This window comes from Phascolarctos cinereus, unplaced genomic scaffold (assembly GCF_003287225.1).
Source record: "Phascolarctos cinereus isolate Bilbo 61053 unplaced genomic scaffold, phaCin_HiC Scaffold_726;HRSCAF=1367, whole genome shotgun sequence".
NCBI classification, from domain to species: Eukaryota; Metazoa; Chordata; class Mammalia; order Diprotodontia; family Phascolarctidae; genus Phascolarctos; species Phascolarctos cinereus.
Genome location: NW_027556098.1, coordinates 293,630,829 through 293,658,221, shown reverse-complemented (window position 1 = coordinate 293,658,221; position 27,393 = coordinate 293,630,829). Strand labels below are relative to the sequence as shown.

Sequence of the window (27,393 nt, the reverse complement as noted above, 5' to 3'; positions counted from 1 at the left end):
GTACTTTTATCAAAATAGCACAAACAGGAACAGAAGAAAGTAACTTTGTATGTGATTGCTTCTTTAACAAACATCCTGTTTTGTATTAATCATAAGATTGCACCATGGAAGTTGACCATTTAACCTGCTTTGGGTTTGTGTCACTGTTTCTGATAAAGTGCTGATCCAGAGGAAGTTATAAAATATGAGTCAGAGACATACTAGCTTTTTGGCTGTCCAAATACTATATAAAGAGCACTTTTCTTAAAGAGTGAGAGTAGATCAGGAGGCAGGTAAAGAGCTGCTGCATCAGTCTGAGACACAGAAGAGGGCAAGAATGAAGAGCCTTCTCCCTCTGCTCATTCTCTGCCTCACAGGCTCCCATTGCTTCCCTGCACATTTGGAAACCAAACAGCAAGACCTAGAAATCGTCCAGGTAAATCTTGGTTTTTCATTGCAAGAGATGGAAACTGTCTGGGGGAGACTGATTTAGAATAGATAGGGTGACGGGCTTTGTCAATGATGTCTTTCATTCAAGGAAGATTTCTCTGCAGGAAATAACAAAGCAGATTATGTCTCTGCTTTGCTAATTGTTTTGAGGAGGAAAGGAAAAAAATCTGAGATCTGGTTCGAGGAGATAGAATTCTGACTTTAGCACAGTGATAAGAATTAGGGGGATTTTTCTTGCTGAAATGCTATGTGTGTAATACCCACCGAACTATTCAAGGTCAGAGGGGACCAAGGAACTAAAAACTTCTAATAAGAATCAGAAACTCTAAATTCATGGACAATTGAAAGTCTTATTCCGGCCTCTATCTCCCACCACCCCTGGTATAAATATCATCTCACTAAACCAAAGCTCTGAGATTTCTTTAAGGAAAAATTTAGGAAATATCTAATATTTAATATTTAAATTTTTTTGTCTTTCTTCAGAACTATCTTGAAAAATTCTATGACCTAAAAACTGAGGGAGTGAGAATTGCAAAGAAGAAAGGCAGTAGCCCTGTCGTTGAGAAGCTCAAGAAAATGCAGAAATTCTTTGGGTTGAAAGTTACTGGGAAGCCAGATGATGAAACTCTAAAGGTGATGAAACAGCCTAGATGTGGGGTCCCTGATGTGTCTCAGTTTGCCATCACTGAAGGAAATCCTAAGTGGGAAAAGAAAGATCTTACTTACAGGTAGTGATCCTCAAGCATCAGGATGAGAATGGGTTTAAAAAGAAACCATATGTATAAAATGGCTTCAGTGTAGTTGGAGTTACAAATGTGTCTATGTTCATTTCTTTTTCATTTTAAGCATTGAAAACTACACACCAGATTTAGCAAAGGAAGATGTGGACAATGCCATCAGGAAAGCATTTAAAGTCTGGAGTGATGTGTCCCCCTTGACGTTCACTAAGATCTCTCAGGGTGAAGCAGATATAAAGATCTCTTTTAACTATGGAGGTAACTGGCTGGTCTTTTAGTTTAGTTTGTTTTTTCCCTAAACTGAGAAATGAGGAGGACTTGAATTAAATCTTTTTTTCTTTTAGATCATAATGATAATTCTCCCTTTGATGGTCCCAATGGAATTCTTGCTCATGCCTTCCAACCAGGCCCACATATTGGAGGAGATGCTCATTTTGATGAAGATGAAAACTGGACGAAAGACCATAGAAGTAAGTCAGACAAATATGCCTTCTTTCCTTTCCCCACATCTCACTGTAATGTTAGTTGATCAGACTGAAAAAATATGCTAAAATAGACATTTTATATCAATGAGATTTTATAAATCTAAGAGTGATTTGATATATTATACATTATATATTATACTATATTATATATATAATATATAAATATATATTATGCACTAGACTATATTGTTTCTATGAATAATAGCAGTAATAATAAATGATACGGGAAGAAAGGAAAAGAATAAATATTTATTAAGTGCCTACTATTTGCCAAGAACCATAGCTTTACAAATATCTCATTTAGTCCTCACAACATAGACCATAGGTGTGGTAAGAAAATAAAACAAAACAAATAGTTGACATTTATGTAATATAGTTCACAAAGTACTTTATAGAAATTATTTCACTTGATCTTTACATAATAATATCTGGAGGGCTACAAGTGTCAATTTCTAAAATATCTACTATAATTAATGTCTAAGGTCACTTCTATCTGTAAGCCCTGAATTTAAACTTCACCCACCTTCTTCTAAAGGAGAGGAGGCAAATTCAGAGAAGAGAATCACCAATAGAAAGTAGTGGGGCTGGGGCTGGAGCCTGGTTCTCTGACTCCTTATCTTATCTCTTCACTGTTCTACCATACAACCATCCTGTTCTTTCTCTATGCTTCCCTATCTCAGTGGCACCACTATATCCCAAATGACCCAGGCTTAAAATCTCAGTCATTTTTATCTCTTTCTCTAAGAATCCTTTCTTTGACAATGGTCCTCAAAGAAGCATTTTCAAGAATATAAGAATCACACTTTCTTGAAAAGCCTCTTATTTATCAGAGAAGTAATGCTGTCCATCTTGGGCAGTGATAGTACTGACTGATCCATGGTAGGGATTACAGGCAAGTAGGTTGTTCTGCAAGTCACATTAATGTACTACTCTCTGATAGGACTGCTACTATAAAGATAATATATCATTCCTTCAGGGATACCTTATCCCTTTCAGCAATGTTAATAATTGCAGTACAGACTCCTTTAGAAGAACTACATAGCTTTTGAAAAGTTTCTGACCATGTCTCAGAAGCAGCTTGACATAGTATATATACACTTGAGTTCAGGAGTATTCTGATGCTTACTAGCTGTGAAACCAAGAGCAAGTCACTTTACCTAAGCCTCAGTTTCCCCACATATAAAATGGAGCTTGAAGTATCTATGTTACAGAGTTCTTGTGAGACTGGTATGTGAAGTGTTTTGCAATTTTTAAAACAAATGGCAGTTATTATTAAACCTAAAAGTGCTATGTATTTCTTCTTATCCTTGTGTAGCTAGGTGGAACTTTGCATCATAAGAGGATGCCTTTGAAGTGGAACATATTTTAGTGTCTCACAAATATGTTTTTTGTTTTGTTTTGTTTTAGATTACAACTTGTACCGTGTTGCTGCTCATGAGTTCGGCCATTCTCTGGGTCTTGGGCATTCCTCTGATATTGGTGCCTTAATGTTCCCCAGCTATGCTTTCAGTGACCCTAATGATATCCAGCTTTCTCAGGATGATATTGATGGCATTCAAGCCATCTATGGTAAGTAGAAAGATATGCATCTCTCATACACACCTACATACAGACACACACACAAACAACTTAGTTGGTTAAAAAGTTTCCTATAAATTAATCAGTGGCCTCATATTTCAAAAATCATGCCTTCGCTATGTGTGTCCATGTCATGCAATGTTCCAAGGTAGCATTAATATCCCTGTTGTTTTCTAGGGCCCAGCGATAATGTCATCCAGCCAACAGGACCAACAACACCACAAGCCTGTGATAGGAAATTAACCTTTGATGCTGCCACCACATTCCGGGGAGAAAAAATGTTCTTCAAAGACAGGTTAACCATCGGCAACATTTCATTTGCATCCTTGATTCTTTTATTGTTATTGCTAATTATATTAAAATTATTAGTAAAAATAGTGAAGATACCTCGTATTTGCTTGACATGGTATCTTTTCAAATGAATTTCATATCCTTATGGTCTTTGAGCCTTAAATAACCTTCAGAGGCACTTGGAGAGGTAATGTTATTCCAATTTTCATAGCTGAAGAAAGTAAAGGAGAGTATTGAAATGACTTGCTCAAAAGTCACATTAGAACTCTCTAGTGACTGAACAACCTAGGTCTGACCCCAGGTCTGATTTAACATGTGGAGAAATTTAGTTTAAATCCTTATTTTATAAGTAAAGAAACTGAATCCCAGGGAGATTGTGACTCGTCCAAATTCACAAAGTTAATGAAGGTAGGGAAGAATGAGAAATCTAGATTCAGAAACTTATAATGTGTCTTGTGGTAGTATTATTTTCTGGACATATTTCTCAGCTAAAACTCATCTCTCTCTGCTCAGATTTTCATAGGGCACTTTGTTAGCACCTTTGCAATATCCCTATCATAGACCATTTGTATTATGCTTAGCAGTGTACATGCTGAATGTCTTTGGGGGGAGATCCTGCATTATTTTTCATCTTTGTATCTCCAGCTCCTAACATTAAGCCCTGCACAAAGTAAGCACTTAATAAATGTTTGTTGAATTGAGTCATGATGATATGATAATAATAATAACAATAAATAATAATAGTAGCATGTACACAATACTCTAAGGTTTACAAAGTGCTTTACACATATTATCTCATTTGATCCTCACAACAACCATGTCAGATAAATACTATTATTATACCCTCTTTTTTTTTTTTTGCAGATGAGAAAACCAATGCTTGAGAAAAGTTGTTGTTTGCCTAGAGTAACCCAGCTAGTGATTGTCTGAGGTGGAATTTGAACTCAAGTCTTTCTGATTCCAAGTCCTATACTATCCATTGTTATCACCTAAACTGCTTTAATCACAGAACTTGGGAGTTAGAGCCAGAAGGGATCTTGAGATCATCTAATCTAATCTAATTTTATTACAAATGAGGAGACTCAGTATTCAGAAGGTTGACTTAGGACTTACCTAAAGTCACATAAGTAGAAAAGGCAGAGCCAGGGTAGGAAAACAGATCCTCTGACTTCAGATCCAGAGTTATTGGTTCAAAATATTTTAAACTTGACCCCATATTATATCTGATTATTAAAGAGAAATTTGGATATGAATCTACCAGAATGGGGGTTATTTAAAACCAACCTAGACTCTGTTATTATGGGGAAAAGGCTCTCCATAGGTCAGAAATCATCTAAATACTGCTGTTGCTGAAATGTATCTATAGGCAAAAACAGCTCCCAGAGAGTCACAGCATGAATGGTGGGGCTAGAAGGGACTTGAATCCAGCTTACTCAACCCTCTTATTTTATAGATGGGAAAACTTAGGTCCAGAGACTTATTTTGAATATCCTAAGGTCACATAGAAAGTTTGTGGTGGAGCCAGGACTAGAACCCAGATATTTTGACTCTCAGTCTAATGCCCTTTCCATTTTGGCATTGCCCATGTCCTCAGACAATGATTAATTCTTTTCAAAAACAAGTGCTTGCTTTGTGTAGAAAAGAAATGACATTTGTAGTTTGGAGACTAAAACATTCCTTTTTACCTCATCGTATTTAAATAGCGCTTCTCATCTTAGCACCTATGGGTTTTACAGCTTGGACATATCCAGTGTATCAGCTTTTGCTGTTGAGCCATTTTTCAGTTGTGGCTGATTCTTCATGACCCCATTTGGGGTTTTCTTGGCAAAGATACTGGAGTGGTTTGCTGTTTCCTTCTCCAGCTCATCTTACAGATGAGGGAATGGGGATGTTTTGCTTAAAGTAAAAGGAACAAATAGAGGAAAGCACTTCGGGAGGAAGGCAAAAAGACAACTCCCTGAAGCTACTCAGTGGTGGCAGTATGTGGTAGACTGATCTAACCAAGGTCCACAGGTATTATGGTGGAGATGCAATTTCACCACTTGATCCATTCCTAGTGTTGTGGTTTCAAATAATCTATTACCATAGAAAGAGGTTTTAAAAAAGGGAAGATAAGAGATTAAAGAACACTCACTGATTTGTTTCTTCATAAAAAGTTTATCAATAAATCAAGATGTTTTCATTGTAACAGAGAATGGGAAATCATATCCAGGACTGAGATGATTGGGCATCTGTGATTGCTTACAATTAGATTAAATTTTCTCACCTTTCTCTCAAATCAGGTTCTATCTCCGTAAGAGCCCCTATGATTCAGAGGCAGAAGTCAATTTCATTTCTCTGTTCTGGCCAAGCCTCCCACATGGGATTGAAGCTGCTCATGAAGTTGCAGAAAAGGACATAGTCAGGTTCTTCAAGGGTAATACTTCAGATTTTCCACTCAATCCTTTCATGTGATAATATTGGGCCAAGGAGGGAGGGTGGCTTTGTTCTTTTTCATCCATGGGATTTCCCCCAAAGATCTAATCTAGACCACTAGAACCATTCTGAGTTTACCAGTTACACACAACATGGCACGAGGTGTTTGTGACTCATCCTTATTAAATGGTGACATGTGCAGCTTCTCTGTTTTTGTCACTGGAATTGTGTAACACAGACTTGCATGTTTTCCCCTTTATTGAAAAACATCCCAGACGTGGAGAGAAAACTCAAGCAGAAAATCTAGAGACTGGAGTCAGATCAGCAAGGCATGGAACAAAAAGATGTAGACCATCTAATCCCTTAATGATGGTTCTCATGCTGCCAGTACCCCACTAATTAGCACATAGCCATGGAATAAACAGCTGCAAATTGGATAGGACCAATGATTTGTTTTTCTCTGACTCAACCATAGTCATCTACCAGCCACAGGCTGTGGGGATGGCAAATATCTGACTACTGGTAGCATCAGATGTTTGTCATATGTAAAAAAAAAAAAGATAAGATGTTTGATTCTATCTTATAGTTGTAATGTTAAAGAAGAGCATTGAATAGTTCGGCTTAGACAGGAAAGAGACTGTGAAACTAGTCTACTGGCCTATGGGGTATGCATGTGTGTGTGCTCATACTGAATTTTATATTGTTTTAAATTGCCATTTTAATTGCCACTTTGGTAATAAGAATGTATTTCATAACACGAGCCATCTATAGAGACATTCTAATTTTACCATATAAGGTCAGCTACCTTAACTCATATACATTGACTCTATTATTGACAGATGTGCCTTGAACTAGATGCCCTATTAAGTACTTTGTACCTTGGAGATTCTGTGATTCCCTAATGTGCAGCGCGGACCTCAGAATAGGTCAGCTTCCTTCTAGCTTTTAGAGGTGAAAAGTGAGAAATGATAGACAAACTACATCTAATATTATAGATTAGTTAGATAAAATCATGATGTTAGGCAAAACAATGTTACAGAAGGGCAATTAGTTCCACGGGAATGATGTTATAAATGAGTAACTGACCAAATTGGTAAGCTTTCGTTATTAGCATGTTATTGTAAAATGTTGGTAGGGGAGGTGTTCTTTTGGGGGTGTGCCTGTACTTATTATCACCCGGATCCCAGGGAAAATGTTCTCATAAAAGATTCTTGGCTTATAGGTAACAAGTATTGGGTCATCCGGGGACTGGATGTGTTGCCAGGTTACCCCAAGAACATCCACAACACTTTTGGTTTTCCTAAAACTGTGCAGAAAATTGATGCTGCTTTTTCTGACGAATACACTGGAAAAACATATTTCTTTGTACAGAACAAGTACTGGAGGTAAGAATCCACATTTGGAAATCTTAAGGAGTTGTCTCAATCTTGGATTTAACAGAGAAATGTCTATTTAACCTATTCTTATCAACGTAAGATTTAGAAATTCATTAATTTATTCACTTAGCAAACATTAGGTATTTTCTGTCTGAAGAGCACTGTTCTACGGCCTGGGGGTAATAAAAAGTTTAGATAAGATATGGCTTCTGCCATCACAGAGTTTAAAGCTGACACTGTAATTCACTAATAGAAATGATTTATTACACAGTATTATAGGCTAACAATAGAAGAGAGGTATAAAACAAAGTGCCTTGAGAGGTCTGAGGGGAAAGTTCATTCTGTGCTAGGATGAATCAGGGAAGGTTTCCTGTAGAAGACAACGTCTGAGTTGGGCATTTTAAGGTAGATAGGGATTCAACAGAAGTGTAAACATTCCAGGCATAAGAAGAAGGGACATTTGTTCATAGAGCAGAGTACATTCTGGAGCAGAGAGTGTGTGGAAAGGCATAATTTATATACAAAATAAAGCTGTCAAGAAGGAAGGCCCTAGAGAATAGAATGCCCTAAATTATGAGCAAAGGCAGGAAATTGCCACTAAAGATTTTAGAATGAAGGAGTGACATGACAAGATCCATGGATGACATCTCTCAGTAAGTAAATGGAATTTTAGAAAAAGTTGTCGCTCCAACATTTATATAGTCCATCAAGTGCTATCCTGAGTTTAATCAGTTATCAGAAACCAAATGTCAGTCCTGGTTAAGTCCCAGGAGATGATGGAGACTGCAGAACTATAAGACTCTTAGGAGTAAGGACTCTCATTTTATGCCTTGCATTCTCAGCACCCAGCACAGTGTTCATCTCACAGTAGGAACTTTATAAATGCTTATTGATTGATAGAACAAGGCTTGCAAAAGAATCATAAAATTTTTAAGCTGATAGGCACTTTAGAGATAATATAATATAATATAAGGGTAATATAGACATAATATAGTCCAACTTCCAGTTCAACCTGAAATAACTTTTTTTTTTCAAGTTCAAAGAAGGAGTTACTAACAGAGCTGGAAAAAGAACCTAGGACTTCTCTCTCCAGTGTTCCTTTGAATTTATTATATCCTGTCTCTTGAGAGGTGAAGCTGAATGTGATTAGCTTCCTAGAGACATTGCAGAAAAAGATCCCTTGTTTCTCATGGCATTTCGTTTAAGCAGGCCATACTGTGAAACATACCCAGGGATTTAAGTTCATAGAATCATACCAGGATTAGAGCTGGAAGGGGTCTGATGAATCCAAATGTAGGTCAACTACTTTCATTCGGCATATAACATATTCAGTAACATGTTTCTATAGTAAGTATGGCATGTGTGTATATGTGCATTTTAGCTGGTGATGACCATCATAATGGTTTTATTGGGACATTTCATTGGTTGCTTGGTTAGTTTTATCTTCTTATATTTATACATGTAACATTTTTCCTGATCAGATATGATGAACAAAGAAGATCTATGGATGCAGATTTTCCAAAATTGATAACAAATGACTTTCCTGGAATTGGGAGCAAAGTTGATGCTGTTTTCAGTGACAATGGTAAGTAAGGAGCCATTTTTATAACAATCCTCCCAAACTAGGAAACATTGATTCCCTGTTTTGTTGTTGCTAATAGCAAAATAATTCTTCCTTTGTTAAACAAAAGACAGAAATACTTCAGTAACAAAGGATTTTTGGTTTTCACAGTATCATAACGTTAAAGCTGAAAGGAGCCTTACAGATCTCCCTCCTAACCTAGCCCCTTCATTTTAAAGATGAGGAAGCTGATGCCCAGAGAAGTTGAATTGCTTTTCCAAGTTTACATAGATAGTGAAAACCCTGAGACTAGATGGCCATTCTCTAGCCCCTGTTGATAAGTAGTTCAGATGGAAAACCAAAATTTATCTAATAAATATGTCTTTCAATTTCTAGAGTTCATCTATTTCTTCAGAGGAACAAGGCAGTATAAATTCGAACCCCAAAAGAAGAGAGTTGTGGCTGTTTTGAAGTCCAACAGCTGGTTTAACTGTGGACGCTACTGAGGAAGATTGCAAGATACTTTGTAAGCACTGAGAAGATGTTTTCTAAAAGAGCCAGATTTATTTAGTATTTAGTAGCTTTTTTTGTACCTGAGAAATTGCTGCGGATGGGCAGGGGGATGGGGAGAGGGAGGAGAAGTGGGAGTGGGAACCTAGAACCGTGACTTGTTAAATGTCTTGTATATTCTTAGTGTTGTTATTGTCTTAATATTAGGAAATCCATTACGTCCAGGAGACCGAAATAATATATTTAAAGAACTTTTCATTTAAATGTTGAGCTCTTGTTCCTGACTGTGAGTGTCAAAAACTCATACGTTGGCCACAAGAGGAATGAGTCAGCACATGTGAACACTTTGTTACTATCAATCGCTAGTATGAGAAAAACAGTTCTTACTAGTGGTGGGTTATACGTCACTACTGTTATCTCTGTAACAGAATGGATAGCACCTTCACTTGTTTCTGAAAGTGAAGGATTTTGTATTTGGAACAAAACTAGATCCACTTCTCCCATTTAATAAGCATTGAAAGTGGGCAGGTACCACTTTATTGTACAAGACATATCTAGCAGTATGTTTTACACAACAGATGCTCAATAAATGTTGCTTAATTAAAATGAAAGTTTGTGGTATTTTCTTAAGTGGCCAGCTTCTTCTGTATTTTCTTGATAGAACTTTCATGAAGTGCCGCTCTAAAAGACAGGATCCTATACGCACTGGCACTATTACACTCACAAAACAAAAGGTTGCCTTGGGTTCTTAGTGATATAGTATTAAAACACAGTGACTATTCTGTCTTCCCTATGCGTATCCCTTGATGCAGAGGTGGGTGACAAGAGAGCCATAAACAAACATATGGCATCTAAGGGACACAAATAGAACCCTTTCTTCCCCTTGGGCAGAGCAGACAGTGTGGCAATAAGGACTGAGCTTGCGATTTCATTGCTATAGGGGATCTCCATTGTGAGGAAACTTCCTCTAGCAAGGCAGGTTGACATTTTCTAGCCTTAGAGAATTGCTTATAGAACCAAGAGGCTAGATGACTTGTCCATAGTCACTTAGTCACTATGTATATGAGGCAGGACTCGAATACAGATATTCTTGGCTTCTGGAGAAGTTCTTTATCCAGTATAGCACCTTATCTCTCACATGAAGAGGTACACATAAAATGCAGCGGAAAGAGTCCTAAATCCAAATCCTGGCTCTGTCATTTGTTAACTTTGAGTGACCTCGGGCAGGCCACTTTACCTCTAATGGCAGTCAGTTCTCTTGTCTATAACATTTAAAATTATTATTGCGAGTAAGAATGGGATGAATTCACACATAAAATGGAAAAGGATAGCTGAATGAATTAGAAAACAGAATCCAGACATAGACTGTGTTTATAAGAAACACATTTCAACAGAAAGATTCACACAGCATTTAAATAAGGGACTGGTTCAAAATCTATTATGTAACAGCTGAACTCTAAAAGGCAGGATTAACAATCATGATCTCAAAAAGAACAACAATAAAAATAGAACTGATTAAAAGAAATGAATGGGGAAATTACTGGAGAATTAATGGGGAATTAACATCAATATTTAGTAAGACATAAAATAAATCCATGTAAGTCATGAGCATTTTTGTATATTATCAATAAAACCCAGCAAGAATAGATAGAGAAATTCCATTTAACATACTATATAAAATACTTGGGAATTGACCTAAGAAGGTACACATATAGGAACTATATGAATACAGCTATAAACCACTATTTATGGACATAAAGATAGACTTAAACGAAATATTAATTACTCATAAGCTGAGCCAATATAATAAAAGTGACAATACTACATAAATCAACATATTTACTCAATGCCATATCAATCAAACTACCAAAGGATTATTTACAGACTAGGAAAAATAATAACGAAATCAATTTGGAGGAAGAAAATATCAAGAATCTCAAGAGAAATAATGAAAACAAAGTGGCAAAGAGGGACTAAGTAGACCAAATCTCAAACTGTAGTACAAAGCAGTCGTCATCAAAGCAATTTGTACCTGGGTAAGAAATAGAGAGGTTAATTAGTGGAACATGTTAGTTCACAATATACAGATGAAAACAAATGCGTAGCCTAGTGTTTGAACAAACCAAAGGCTGTCCAGGAGGAAGGAATTTCAACAGTGCACTGGGTACTGGGGTAAGGCATTGGGGTAACTCACTCTTTGACCTACTGGGAAAACTAGAAAGTGGTATGGCAGAAACTAGATATGGATGAACAAATAACCTTTACAGAGATGTAATTTTTTTTTCAGCCAAAGACAAGGTTTATTAGAACATCCATCATATTGGACAGACTCCTAAGGAGTCTGAAGATTAGTAAGGTATTGACTAGATTATAAGAATCTGAGCTGAGACATAATTTTTAAGAAACAGATGAACAAAGAAGAAATTACTTTTCAGATGTTTGGATAGGGTAATAGTTCATGACAAACACAGCACAAAGAAAATTATGGAAGATAAAGTGTAAAATTTAGTTGCATAAAATGAAGGTTTTGCACAAACAAAAACAATGCTGCCAAAGTTAGAAGGAAAGGGGGAAAATCATTGTGGTAAATCTTCCTGATAAAGATCTCATTTTCAAAGTATTCAAATAACTGATTGAATTATATAGGTTAAGAGCCATACCCCAATTCATAAATAGTCAAAGCCAGTTTTCTAAGGAAGAAATCTAAGTTTTCAATAGCCAATATGAAAAAATCTTCCACATCATTAATAACTAGAGAAACGCAAATTAAAGCAACCATGAGGCTTCACCTCACACCCATCAGTTTGGAAAAGTTGACAAAAAGGGAAAATGAAAAATGTATGAGAAGCTACAGGAAAATAGGCTCTATTCTTCCCTATTGATACAACTGTGAATTGGTCCAGCCACTCTGGAAAAAAACAATTTTTTTTGGAACTATCGTACAAAAGTTACTAAACTATGGATTCTCTTTGACTCAACAATATACTAGGTCTATGCCCCAGAGAAACAGAAGTTACAATTATTATCTCATTTGATCCTCATAACAACCCTGGGAGGTAGACGATATTATCCCCCTTTTGCAGATGAGAAACTGAGACAAATAGAGATTAAGTGACTTACCCAGGGACACAAAGCTAGGATGTATTCAAAGCCAGATTTGAACTAAGGTTTTCCTCGTTCCAGGCCAGGACCTATATCCACTCTGCCACCTTGCTGCCCCAGGCATGTATACTGGGGACACGGCCAACGTGAGAATTTGTTTTGCATGATTTCACATATTTGTACATATATGTTACAAAGACTTTTTCTTTTTATCTTAGTGTTGGATATGATGGTAAAAAAGTTCATTTTTGTTAATTTTTCTAAATAGAAAAACCAATGCAGTCCTCGCCATTTGTGACCTCCTCAGCACCTGACATGCTGACATGCCTTTCTCTTGGACACGGTCTTCCTAACTTTCATCAAAAGATGCTCCAAATTTCATCATGCAATTTAACCATCATCTTTATCTTTGAGGCTATATAAGGTTATTTTAACCCAATACTTTAAAAAAAACTTTGGTGAAAACAGGAAAGAAAAATATACTAGAAGAAAATATACATAGTTCGTAGTTTCTAGACCAGTATCTTGTTTTGTTCACGATTTCCATGAAGATAATCCAAATGAAACTAAACTATAGAATATAAATGAGGTTCGTGGACAGAGGACATATCGTTTTACTCTTGTTAGTAGAGGCTATGTATTCCCTGGATAAATGTTACTCATTCCACATAACCAATAGCTAGACCTCATAAGGTTCTTGGAAGACAAATGTGTGGGATATATTGTCTGACCAAAAACCCTTCGTATCTACCAAAAATATGTCAAGTGAAATAGTGATTGGAAGGGCAGGGCTGGGTGGGAGACACAGGTAGCTGAGTGGTTGAAGAGGAAAACTAGTCACTCCCTCTATCTGGCCTCTACTGTAGTAAGAGCAGAGCTAGTGTTTCCCAGCTGCTCTCTTCAGTGGAAGTTTTCTTGAATTTGACTCTGAGATGGAACAATAGGAAAGGAAAGTTACTGCAGGTCACTCATTAATTTGGAGGCCTTAGAGAGAAAACTTCTCCTCAAACTTTCTTCCAGATAAAACTGCTGACTGATTGACACATTTTTTTGTCCGAGGAGGTTAGAACAGTTTTATTCAAAATTTATTCGGCTTTTGTTGAATTATAATAATATTTATTGATAAAATTTCTTTGGTTTATTTTAAGCCCTGAGATTGGGGGAAGAGGACTTCAGAAATTAGAAGGTCACTATAGGCTTTTATTCTATAGCTTCTTTTAATCACTTCCCCCTAAGGACTCACCCTTATTCAAAAAAGTCTAATTTAGCTTTCTTTCCAGTTGTCCTACCAGTTTCTAACTCTAGTAGTTTCTGTCCCTGGATTTATCAAACATTATGGAACTGTGTTCACTTGCTTCTGAGTCTTGTGAACCTAAGCTGTTCTACTGATTGATTTTTCTATTTTTTTTTAACTAGGGCCATATTCTTTTGATACTTGCTACTTTGTTGTATAATTTTAAATATGGTACTGTTTACTTGGTACTAAATAATGTTCTCACCATCAAAGTCCTTTGGCAGTATCAAATGGTTCAACATCAGAAACAGATATGTGTTCTATTAATGGAAATAGCACTGAAGAAAATGTACCACAATCTGCTTGGCACTGGCGTTAGTCCTTTCTCCATTCACCCTAAAGCCAAAGCCTTTTGTATGTGTTGGGCCACAGCATTAGAAAATGGAATACTTGAGATCAGGGACTGTCTTGCTTTTCTATTTGTATTCCCATTATTTAATAAGGGCTTAATATTTGTGTTTTCATTAATTATTCATTCCAGACAAACTGCATTAGTGGAAAGATGAAAAAGATCATAGGCTCATAGATTTGAGCCAGAAATGACTGTAGAGGCAACCATTGGTCCCAACAACCCTTATTTTACAGATGAGTAAGGTTCAGTGAATCCTGGAAGATGAAGGTATTCTGTGGCGGCCTCTTCCCTTCCTTGCCCTCACAATATTTCTAGTAGATTTTTGCCAATGATTAAAATTCTACCATTAAAGCTTCTAAAAAGTTATGGGTATCTTTTATTTTAATATTGCTTTCATTTTCCAATGCATCCTTGTTCTCCCAAAGGAGCCATTCCTTATAATGAAGAATAAAAAGAAAAAAAAGGAGAAAAAAATCCTCTAGCAAAATTAATCAGCATGTCAACCAAGTCTGATATCATATGCATTGTTTTATATCCATAGTCCTCCATCACTGAAAGGGAGGGTAAAGGTGCATTCTCATATTTTCTTTAGGGTCAAGCTTGGTAATTATAATTGTACAGGGTTTAGATTTTATTTATTTGGTTTTTTTTCAATTTATGTTGTAGTCATATATTTTTCCAGGTTCTTCTTACTTCACATTGCATTGATACACGTCTTCCCATGCTTTTCTATATTCTTTATATTCATCACTCTTTATAGTACAGTAATATTCCATCATATTCACATATCATATCATCATTTATTTAGCTGTTCTGCTATCATCTCTCATTCAAGATTGATTCCTAAATCACAACTCAACAACATTCAATGGCTCTACCAATTGCTTGCTAAATAAAGTCTAACTTTGTTTTCCTGATATTCCTGAACCTTGGAAATATGATCTCAACTTCCATCTTTACTTTCTAATTCTCCTTTTATGCTCATAAATAACAATCTAATCTAACAAGCATTTGTTAATTGTTTGCTATGTGTAAAAAATTATAACAAATGCTAGTAATGTAAATACAAAACCAAAACGGTCCTTGCCCTCAAGAAACTTATATTTTAATAGGAAGAAACAACACACGCAGAAGAGAATGGAGGCGTGGGAAGGAAATTTTGGGTTGATGAGTATCAGGGCTGGTGCATTAAACCTATTCTTTCCAGAAGCAATAGTAGTATTTAGTTTATTACTGTGATGAGAGAAAGAGGGAGAAATCGGAGGTGGGGGTGGGGAGGAAAACAATCTGTGCATGGTTAGTCAAGTAACTTGCATTTATAAAGCACCTACTATGACAAGGCATTGTGCTAAGTGGGAATACAAAGATAATCCCTTCTGTCAAACAGCTCACAATCTAATGAGAAAAACAACATGCAAGCAAGTATGGATAAACGAGATATAGACAGGATAAATTGGGGGTAATTTCAGAGTGAAGGCATTAGCATCGAGATTGGGAAAAGGCTTCTAACAGAAGATAGAACTTACTGAGACTTGGAGTAATTCCTTTAAGCTTGGAGATGGAGATGAGAGTATTCCAGGTATGGAGGACAGCTGGGGAAAACTCTCTGAGTTGGGAAATGGAGTATTGTTTTTAAGGAACATCAGGGTCTATTTTACAGGATTGCAAAGTACTTGAAGGAGAATAAGATGCAAGATGGGAAAGGTAAGAAGGGCCCAGGTAAGAGATTTGAAAGGGTTTTAAAAGTCAAACAAAAGATTTTATATTTGATCTTTGAGGTAATAGGCAACTGAATCACTGGAGTAGAGTGAATATATGTAGGAATATGATCATAGACAACTAGGTGGCACAGTGGATAGAGCATTAGGCCTGGAGTCAGGAAGACCTACATTCAAATTTGCCCTCAGACACTTGCTGGCTGTGTGACCCTCAGCAAGTCACTTAACTGTTTGCCTCAGTTTCCTTATATGTAAAATAAGCTGGAGAAGGAAATGGCAAACAATCCCAGTATCTTTGTGGAGAAAATCCCAAATGGGGTTATAAAGACACAATTGAAAAAAAAATGTGGTCAGACCTTAGAGTTAAGATCAATTTGACAGCTGAGTGGAGTATAGATGGGAATGGGGAGGGATCTGAGAGAGGGAAACCAACCAGTGGGTTGTTACAATAGTGTAGGAATGAGATGTCGAAGGCTTGGACCAACATGGTGGCAGCGTCAGAGAAGAGAAGGGCATGTATATGAGAGATGTTAAGAAGGTAGAAACGACAGGACTTGACAAGCATGGAGTATGGGGGTGAGAGAGAGGGAGAAGTCAAGGATGACACTTAGGCCTGAGCCTGGGTGACTGAGAGGATGGTGGTGCCCTTCACAATAATGAGAAAGTTTGGAAGAGGGGATGGTTTTGGGGAAAAGATAATGAATTCAGGTTTGGACCTGTTGAATTTAAGATGTGTACCAGACATCCATTTCAAGATGTCTAAAAGGCTCTTGGAGTCATACAATGAGGTAGAGAGAAAGGTTAGGGGTTGGACAAGAAGATATGAGTCATCAGTACTGGGATGAAAATTGAGATTATAGTGGCAGGGAAGGTAGCAAGAAGGTCCAGGTGGATGTCTTAATGGTATATTAAGCATTTCTAGTCTGGGATCAGGGTCTAGGAGAGGAGCCTGTGCAGGGACAAAGGATACAACTAAGACTAATAGAGGTTATAAGAAGGCAGGTTTCAACATAGCATGAAGGGGAAAAGGAAATACGCATTTTTACAGTGCCTATTATGTGCCTGGCTTTATGCTAAGTACATTTTACACTTATTATCTCATTTGATCCTCACATCAACCCTGAAATTTAATGCTGTTATAATCCCCATTTTTACAGTTGAAGAAACCAAGGCAAATAGAGATTAAGTGACTTGTCTAGGGTCTCCTAGCTAATAATTGTCTGAGGCTAGATTTGAATGCAGATCTTCCTGACTCCAGTACTCTATCCACTATACCAGCTTGCTACCTCTAAGGCATGTATGAGATTCTTGTTGTTATCTTAGTTATGCCCAACCTTTGTGACCCCATTTGGGGTTTTCTTGGCAAAAATACTGGGTGGTTTGCATTTCCTTCTCCAGTTCATTTTGGGTAACTGAGGCATCCAGAGTTAAGTAACTTGCCCAGGATCACACAGCTAGTGAGTATCTGAGGACAGATTTGAATTCAGGTCCTCCTGACTCCAGGGCTGGCATTCTCTACTATGCCACCCAGCTGCCTAATGTATGAGGTAGAATTCCTAACTGAGCTGTCTCCAAATAGATCATGAGAATATATTTCCACTGGATATATTCAGAGGCTAGATAACCTTTTTCAGGGATGCTAGGAGAAAGGTTTCATATATAGGGATCTGGATAGAAATATTAATATATAAAAGACCTTTAAGATTCCATCTAGCTCTAGGATTCAATGATTCCAGTACCTTCAGAAGTTTCCTGACAAAGCTCTTGAGCTGCTGTTTTTCTTAATGAATTCTAATGTAACCACAGTTATGGCTATCTGGCAAGATTTGAAAGTTTGCATTAGAAATTGGCTCTTTCTTATACCCTCCTCCAGCAGGAATTTGGGCAGGGACTTAGTCTTCTCAGACTATGCCTTTATCTTCCAATTAGGTAACCCAAAGAACTGATATTCCCTTTGGTCCACCCCTCTACCCCATCCCTGGCATGGAGACCTAAGATTTACCTGAGCACTTGCATTTGAATAGCCACATTTGACTATACTTAGAACAATCAATAAATATTTATTATTTGCCTGTTATGTGCCGAGTATTATACTAGGTGCAGGGGATACAAGTACAAAGAATGAAATAATTCCCAATTGGGGTGGGGAGGGGGAAGGGGAAAACCGTATACGTTTATACACACACACACACACACACACACACACACACACACACACACACACAACACATATATACATATATATACACATATATATTGTAGTAGAGGAGACAAGTATATATTTAAGTATATATAGCATAGCTATAAAAGCAATAGGCATAAAAAGTCAAATATAAGGTAATTTTCAAGGGAGAGAACTAGTAGTTGGGGAAATAAAAAGCTTCACATAGAAGATGGTGTTTCTTAAAAGAAGAAAGCAAATTTATGAGACAAATGTAAGGTGGGAGTGCATTTCAGGCATTTAGGACAGCCAGTGCAAAGGAACATTGATAAGAAATGTAAAAATGCAATATTGTATGTGAGGACCAGAGAGAAAGCCAGGTTAGCTATATCGTAGAATGTGGGAAAGAAAGTACTAACGAATGAGGCTGGACATAACAGTCTTGAAAGGGTTTTCAAAACTAAACCAAGACATTTATATTTGATTCTAGAAACAATAGGAAGACACTGGAGTTGGTTGAGTATGGGGTGTTGAATTTTCAGATCAATGTTTGAATAAAATTAGTCAGGCATCAGTGAGTAGAATAAACTAGAGCTTTTAAGGAGAAACTTGAGACAAGAAAACCAATTGGGAAGCTGTTGTGATTATTTAGGCAAGAGGTGATGAGGCCCCAAATGAAGGTAGAAACACTATGAATAGGGAGAAGGAGTTAGATGTGAGATATGTTATCAAAGTAGAAATGGCAGGATTTGGCAACTGAATATGGTGTACAGAAATGTGAAGGAGAACCTGGCAAATTAGAAGGATAGTGATAACTGGACAGAGATAGGAAACTGGAAAATGAGAAGGTTTTGCAGGGGAAGATAATGAGTTTTGTTTCAACTATTTCAACAACTAGTTTGAAATGTCCATCAGGCAACTGGTGATACAGGACTGGATACTAGGGCTAGATATAGAGATTTGGTCATTAGGACCACTGAAATGGTGGTTAAATAAATGAGAAGTGATGAAATTACTGAGACATATCAGTAGTACCTTTGAAGAAATCAGCTTCAGTTGAGTGAGGAGGTCAGAAGTAAGATTGCAAAGGGTTTAGAAGAGTCAGAGCAGTGAAAACACTGACTATGGATGGACAATTTTTTCAAGCCATTGAGAAAGGAAGGAGAGAAATATGGGATGATAGCTTGATGATAATGGTAGAGTCTATTGAAGGGTTCTCTTTAATGTTGGACTTAATTGAGAATGCAATCTACTGGAGAAGATGGGAGGGGATTAGATCAAGGACAAATTTTAAAAGCTTGGCCTTGACAAGAAGGACCATTTCTTTGTCAGAAAACGAAGATGATGTCAAGTGGTTTGCTGTGATAGAAGAGGAAGCTCACATCAAATGACCTCAACGATCAGGAATGACCTGGTTTCAGCCTAGGGGTGACTTGGTCTCTATCCACATAGGTTATCTCTCTGATATTTAGAAGTTTATAAGGCCTATGGAATGTTCAGGGAAGACTAGTATCTTTGGTGTGAGAACTGTTGAGCCCTTTTCAGGACCATTTTCTACCTTTGGTGTTCGCTTGCCATCCACCTGTGGCTCTAAGAAGCTATAGCATAAACAGTGGCCATATCCAGATAAACTGTTTCAGCAGATGGGCTAAGTGAGGTTGAGGGTAACTGAGGGGACTTGATGCCATCAGTGAGTTAGGGGAGGTGTCTACCCTAATCATGTGAAGACTTCCCTGGCAGAATAGGTGGATGTGAACAATTTGTTCCAATGGCAATAAAGTCTGCAGAAATAGGAGCTGTGGAGCATTTAGAACTTGGTTAGACACAGAAGACGCCAAGGTTGTCTATTGCCTCCCAGGCCATCCCCAGTCAGTCTTGCCACCAGACTCCCATGACTCTGGAAGACAGAATGGGGTTGATGATTTCATGCAACTCTGCCTTGCTCATGAGTGAGTCAAAAGACATCACTCATACCATTTTACCTTGAAGTACTGTGGTGACAGGCAAGTGATAAAGCAGCAGGCGTGGTTTCACTGGGAGCTGTAGCCACAACCCTGCAAACAAGAGGCTCAGGGCATAGGGCTGTCTTCTCACTGGACTAAAGCAGCAGTGGGATTTGGCAGCCCCTGGGTGTCTGAGCAGCCTTCTTTTTTTTTTTTAAGGACCATACTGCTCACCCCCTGGTATGAAGAAGGGATGAGAAAAGGTGCCCGAAAATTGTCTGCTTCACCCCAATGTGCAAATTTTGGCTGGACAACTAACACTAAGAAAACACAGATTCTCCACCAGCCGGCAATACACCATCTACATGTGAAACCATCAGTTACAGCAAATGGAGAAATACAGAATGCTGTGGAGAAGTTCACTTACCTTGGCAGTATACTTTCCAGGGATGTACACATACATGATAAGGTTGATGTACACATTGCCAGAGCTAGTTTAATGTTTGGGAGGCTCTGAAAGAAAGTGTGGGAGAGAAGACATATTAGACTGCCTACCAAACTGAAGGTCTACGAGCCATTGTGCTGACCTCATTGTTGAAGGCCCGTGAAATCTGGACAGTATACCAACATTGTGCTAAGAAACTGAATTGCTTCCATTTGAATAATCTTAGGAAGATTCTGAAGATCACCTGGCAAGATGACGTACTGGGCACTGAGGTCCTTTCTCAAACTCTACTGCCAAGCTTTCAAATTCTACTGCAGAGCACAACTCCAATGCACTGGCCATATTGTTTGAATGCCAAAGGTATGTTTGCCTAAAAGACTGTCTTACAAAGAACTCACACAGGGCAAACATACACACGGAGGTCAGAAGTGATACAAGGACAATCTCAAGGTCTGTCTGAAGAACGTTGGAATCATTTGGAAGACAGGAGACACTAGTAAAGGACCACCCAGCATGGCATGCCAGCATCAAAGAAGGTGCTGTGCTCTATGAGCAAAGCAGAATTACAATAGCTCAAAAGACACATGAGATCCACAACTTTAGAGACATCTCCACTCCAATGGTTCATATATACTATTTCTGCCTGGCCTGTGGTAGAGCCTTTTGAGTTTATATTGGTCTGATCAGACACAGTTGGACACACTGTACCTTGAAACCAACATAGTGATGTCATTTTGGTCCTCTTCAAGCAAGAAGGACAAAAACCAGAGCCATGAACTTATAAAAATTAATAAAATAATTACCATAAAATTCTCTCACAATTGTCTCAGGCATCAAGGCTGGCTAAGATCCTGATTAGACCAAGGCTTAAAGCTCTATCCTGTTTAAGTATTGTGAATATCAATTTGGTCACTGGTGTCTTTCATCTGCAGTCCCCATACACAACCAATGTACAGGTATTCATCACAATGAAGTCATGATAGGTCATAGATTTTATGTCAAGAAAAAATGATTTCAAAGGCATGAATTAAATTAGAACATAAAAAATAACAGAATAACATTTAGAAGTAAATGCTTATCTTTTCCAGGTGGACATAGAAGCAGAAAGGAAGGAGGGAGTGTAGAACTTCACAAGTTCAAGCAGTCTTTTGGAGAACAGTTTGATGACCTCCCAGCCTGGAATTTTCTGAAGTTATCAGTTCAGTCACTTAGTCTTGGACAACATACATAGCCTTAATTCCCCTTCAAAGCAGATTCTTTGCTTGGTTATATTGCTTGCTTCCTCCATCCCAGAAACCCTCTATCCCTCTATCTCAGCTCAGTTCATTAAGTGCTAATAGTTTCTCAAGGGAAAAAGAGAATGTTTCTTTGGAATAACAAATCACCAAATTCTAGTTAGATTTGAGACTTTTTACCATTATACATAGGAAAGACTGAATGATGGACTATGCTTCATTAAAATCATCCCTTGCTATGTTCTTACTCAATGATGATATACATATAGAGGAATATAGGTGATGTAAAACCAAAATACATCACTAAAGTCTGTATTAAAAACTGTTTGGGTTAGAAAAAGTATAGTAATTCGTTATAGCAAAGTTTGGATGAAGCCCTGGAAACCACTACCCAATTCTTCTTGTTTAAATATTACTATCTATTTAAATTGGATAGTATTCAGCTAGTAAAGAAGAAAATATAGTTTAGGCTGGATTTGAATTTAGAAGATGTAGGTGTAAACCTAAACTCTGCCTTCTATTCCCTATATGATTTTGGAGAAGTCAATTTAGCCCTTCTGGGCTTCAGTTTTGTCATCTGTAATGTGAAAGGTTTGGATAACATGGCCTTTAAAGACTCTTCCAGACCTAAATCTACATTGCCAGTTTATTGAAAATTTTACCTCTGAGCCTAAACAGATTGTATGAAAAGGACCATAGAAAACCTGAAGTTCAAATAATCTCTCTGCGCCCTCTGCTGGTTTACACGGCATAGTATAAATTTTTCTGGTAAGGATTTGACATTAGAATTACAGTATGTTAGAGGTGGATGGGACCTTAAAGATAATGAATTTTGATCACTTCATTTTAATGATAAGTAAAGAAGCCCAGAGAGATAGAGTGACTATCTTACCTTTATTTAGCTACAGAGGATAGCAGATCCTAGAAGGGGCTGAGGAGGAGAGATATCAGTTATTACGTTTCTCATGTATGTAGCTTGTAGCTACTTAAAGGATGGTTGTTAAGATCAGCTTGTTGGATTGAATGTCATATTTTCTAACTAGATAGGAACTTCTTGATGAACAATCAAAGGGCTACCTTATATTTTGTATTGGTTTGTGTGTGTGATGTGTGTGTGTGTGTGTGTGTGAGACGCCTTAGCGCTTATCACAGCCCATGAATATGATGGGAACTCAATAAATGTCAATTAACTGATTCTAAAATAGTCCTGTAGCTCAGTGGCCATTTGTAATTACAGGCTACTCGTTAGTTCTCCAGGGTTATAACTGCACACTCAATGTTCTTCAAAAATTGCAGTGAGCAGAAATATGTTGTCTGGCTGTAGCAACATATTTCTAGAGAGCATATAAATGAATCTTACAATGAAATGATGTTGTTAGTTACGTGGCCTCATGAGAAACTTGGAGTGATAGTCTAGTAGGGAGGCAGGATAATGTAGTGGAAAGAGTGTTGGATTTAGAGTCAGAAGACTTGAGGTTCCAATCTTAGGTCTGTTACTTTTTCCCCTTTATTTTATTCTGAACTTAAGCAAATAAAACAACATTAACATAGTAGAATAGAAAAATAAAGATGATTGTACAGAAACCTGAAAATTTATTACGTACAACTTGCTATTTCTTTTAAATATTTAATAAAATGAACTTCCTAAGAAAAATATACCAGCACCAGATTGATTTAGAAGTGGATTTTATCAAACATTTAAAGAACAACTAATTCCAATATTTAAAAAATTTATTGGGAATAATAGGCAAAGAAAGGATCCTACCAAACTCCTTTTATGAAACAAATATGTTATCAATGCCCAAACCAGAAAAAGTAAAAACAAAGAAAGAAAATTATAGACCAATTTTATTAATGAATATAGATGCAAAAATCCCAAATAAAATACTAGCTAAAAGATTACAACAATATATTACAAAGATTATACATTATGACCAAGTGGGGTTTATGCCAGGAATGCAGGGATGGTTTAACATAAGGGAAACTATTAACATAATTGAATATAGCAATAATAAAAGTTTCTAAAAATAATATGTTTATAGCAATAGAGGCAGAAAAAACTTTTGACAAAGCATAACACTCATTTCTATTAAAAAACACTTATTACTTGATTATGGCATTGAGTAAGTTCTTTAACTTCCCTGGTTTGGACCATATGACTTCTGAGGTCCATTCCATCTCTTAATCTTTGATCCTTTGATCCTATAGTGAGACCCGTATACTGAGACACAAGATGCTGAATACTAAGACCAATGACCTGTTGCTAGTTAGTTAGCTGGGAGCGTTTCATTTTATAAAATGACTTAATCATTAACTTTGCACCCCAATTTCAAAGCGCCAAGCTATTCATGATATGATGTCAACGGTGACTTAGGGTTGAGGCTATTTTGTATGTATAAATGAATATGTACAAAAATAACTTGGTATCTTTGAAAAGAGAAGTGTTGGAAAGGAGACATGAATACTGAAGAAATTGATTTGTGATTTGTTTTCATCTACTAATCACTAACCCTAAAATCTTGTGTCACTGAAAGAATTCTCTACTAAAGCCCTACTCAGATACTTCATATGGAGTGTAGGAAGTTTACAAAAGTTATTCTAGAGGACAACAAACTCTGCTAGGTCCTACCACGCTATAAAATGCTTGAATATGTGTACAGATGATTCCTGAGGAATATCCTAGCTAAGTTCAGAGATGTATTACAAGTAGATTGGCCACTGAATGAAGACTCTTTTAGTCATGGAAAGTCATGAAATGGACAAAAACACAAGATGGATTCCAATCCCTTCCACTTCCATAGCTCATGGTGGAAAATAGTTCTGATGTGATCATTGAAGAAAGATGGCACATTAAAAGTGCCAACAGACTAAGGTTTATAAAAGGTTAAAGAACTATGTGACTCTGATTACTCTGTTTCTCTTTCCATCATTTTTCACCAATTATGTACTTAAGTAAGTATATGCAGAATATATACAAAATAAATACAAGGTAATTTTTGAGGGGAAGGCAAACACCTAAGGAAATGCTTCATATAGAAGGTAATATCTGAATCAAGGTGACATCTGAGTCCTCTGATTTCATAATGTGTTTCTGACCAATTATCCATCCCTCGAGACGTTCCATTAGTCTCCTCCATTTACCCACTTTGGTCTCCTGCTACTGCTATAATAATTCACGGTATATCCTATCCAGTACTCAAAGGATACCTTTGCATAGGGATATGGCAACTCGCCTGAGAAAAAGAATATTGTGCCATGGCAAAGTCCTTACACTGGCTCACAGCAATCCTCAGATATTACCTTTCTCCCATATATGCATTTTACAGCATCTTCAGATTGCCCATTTTCAGGGGATTTGACTTTTATTTTTCTTTCTGTTCCTTTGAAACATTCTGATGATCCATCCCTAGGCATTTCCCCCAATTTTTATTTCTCTGGAAGAGCTACAATAGGGCACTGATTCAGCCAATGGGTGTACAAGAGTCAGGAATCTGTTTGTTTCCTTTAACATTTCACAACCTCTCAAATCATTCAGTGACACAAAAAGCATCTTCAATGTCTTGGTCTTCCATGTCAGGAGACCCTCTTAATATTAAAAAAAAAAAGCCTTTATGGGGATTAAATTGCAAAGCCTAATTCTCTAGAAATCTAGAAATTACTTATTTTAGCTTAAATCGTAATTACAATGTACATCCCAGTACCATATACTATGCAGTATTTGAACAACCACCAAACAGAGTAATCAGCAAAACTGTATAGGCTTACCACCAAATTTAGAGGTTAAAATTCAATACAGTAATTCCGTTTGGAAAGAGATTCCTAGCAGGAACAAAAAATCAAGAGGAGAAGAAAATTCATTTAAAAAATCAATCTATAGAGAGATCCAAGTAGACTTAAACACTCAACCTTATAGAAAACAAACCTTATCTGGAATGCAGTCATTATATATAATTGCTAGAGGCCTCTGTCACCAATGCCTGACTTTTTAGAAGAAAGGATCAGATGCTATCAATCAAGCGAACATTCCTACCTTTCAAGGTGCACTTCTCAACACCAAGGGGTGTTCTTTGTCTTTCGCAGAATTAACTTATCTTCCCTTAGTCCAGCCATTTTGTGTGTGTGTATCATTTTGTTTTGTTGGTCTAGCAGGGGTGGGGAACCTGCAGCCTTGAGGCCACATGTGGCCCTCTAGGTCCTCAAGTGCGGCCCTTTGACTGAATCCACACTTCACAGAACAATCCCCTTAATGACAGGATTTGTTCTGTAAAACTTGGACTCAGTCAAAAGGCCACACCCAAGGACCTAAAAGGCCTCATGTGGCTCGAGGTCACAGGCTCCTTACCCCGTCTAGAATCTGTATGTTCACATTACCCAATCAGATCTCATGGCAGAAGCCTTTTTACAACCAGTTCATAATCTTTGTTACGGCATGATTTGTGTGCTTAAATTGATTCACTTACAAAAGGATTGCCTAAAACTTTCATCAGAATATAGAAGAAAGGAAAGTGAATAATATTAATATGCTTAGACAAGGAAGTAACATCACTCATAACAGGCAGGCAAAAAATAAAAAACAAAAATGAGCTATTGGATTTAGCAATTGATAAATTGTTGCTCTCTTTAGAGAAAGTAGTTTCAGTTAAGTAGTGGATTAGAAGTCAAATTCTGATGGACTAAGAGGTGAATGACATGTTAAGAAAATGGAGACAACAGTGGAGACCTATTCTAGGATTTTGGCTCTGAAAAGGAGAATAACTTGAACGCTTTTGTTACCAAGTTTGGTCAAGTCAACAAACATTTATTAAACATCTGCTATGTGTGAGGCATAACGCAAAGTGCTGGGGATACAAAGAAAGGCAAAAACAGTCCCTGCCCTGAAGAAACTCATAGTTTAACAAAGGGAGACAATATGCAAATACAAAATACATACAGGATAAGTTGGAGATTATCTTGGAGGGAAAGCATTACCTTTGAGGAGGACTGGGAGAGGCTTCTTGAAGAAGGTACCAATGAAATCATTGCTGTGCAGAAAAAAGAAACTTTAATCAATAAAAACCATAAAACATATTAATTGCTGCTTACTCAGAGCTTTTCCTAAACCCAAGCGAGTCCCAGACTGTACATAGCATGCTCTCAACCCAGGAATTCTAACAATGAAACAATTCATTTTGCTGCAGCCAAAGACATGTAAACAATACATGAGTAGCCCACCTGATGTTAAACTCATGCCATAGAGTAAGATTCATCACTAAAGAAATGTTCAGGAAATCTGTACCTGGATCTTGGCCCTTCTGTGTATGGACGCAGGAACCAGTAAAGACCAAAGCCTCTGCTGTTGGTGCTTTTCTGTTCAGAGTTCTCTGCAGGGTCCTCCAATTGTATATTTCTCTAGCTAGTCCATGGCATGTGGAGTAGAGCAATTGGACTCCATGAGAATCCCTGATGAGGAGAAATCTGTTGCTGTGATTTTGCCCTGATTTAAGAGGTATGTTACATTCCCTCTGACCCCTGCTGAACTTGTTTACTGATTTTTTCCCTTCTATCTAGATAAAGAGAGGAGAAAGGCAGAATGGACACTATATCACAGGGATGCAAGTTATAGATACCATAATCTCCAAAAGATAAAAGTTTCAGGTGAACCAAGGAGCCTTAGAGAAATGTATGGTGGACATGAATAGGTGGTAGGATATATTAAGTGAAAATTGCATGGAAAAAAAGGCATAAAGGATATCATTTGAGAGATATATGATTGGGAAAGAAG

At 37.3% G+C, this 27,393-nt stretch overlaps 1 protein-coding gene across 1 annotated transcript; it reads left to right on the top strand.

Annotated features, from left to right (window-relative positions):
* The first annotated feature begins 204 nt into the window (after window positions 1–204).
* Window positions 205–9,993, top strand: LOC110215019 (interstitial collagenase-like). The gene is made up of 10 exons (XM_020996186.2): window positions 205–415; window positions 913–1,157; window positions 1,276–1,424; window positions 1,511–1,636; window positions 3,059–3,220; window positions 3,407–3,524; window positions 5,803–5,936; window positions 7,158–7,320; window positions 8,793–8,896; window positions 9,269–9,993. The coding sequence occupies exons 1-10, from the start codon at window positions 317–319 to the stop codon at window positions 9,376–9,378; spliced, it is 1,410 nt and encodes a 469-aa protein (XP_020851845.1). The 5' UTR covers window positions 205–316; the 3' UTR covers window positions 9,379–9,993.
* The last annotated feature ends 17,400 nt before the right edge of the window (window positions 9,994–27,393 follow it).

Bases quoted from the DNA above. Each gene is read 5' to 3' on its own strand.
- LOC110215019 (XM_020996186.2), top strand. From the start codon at position 317: ATGAAGAGCCTTCTCCCTCTGCTCATTCTCTGCCTCACAGGCTCCCAT. The intron at 416-912 runs GTAAATCTTGGT...GTCTTTCTTCAG, and splicing joins AAGACCTAGAAATCGTCCAG to AACTATCTTGAAAAATTCTA. The intron at 8,897-9,268 runs GTAAGTAAGGAG...TTCAATTTCTAG, and splicing joins TGCTGTTTTCAGTGACAATG to AGTTCATCTATTTCTTCAGA.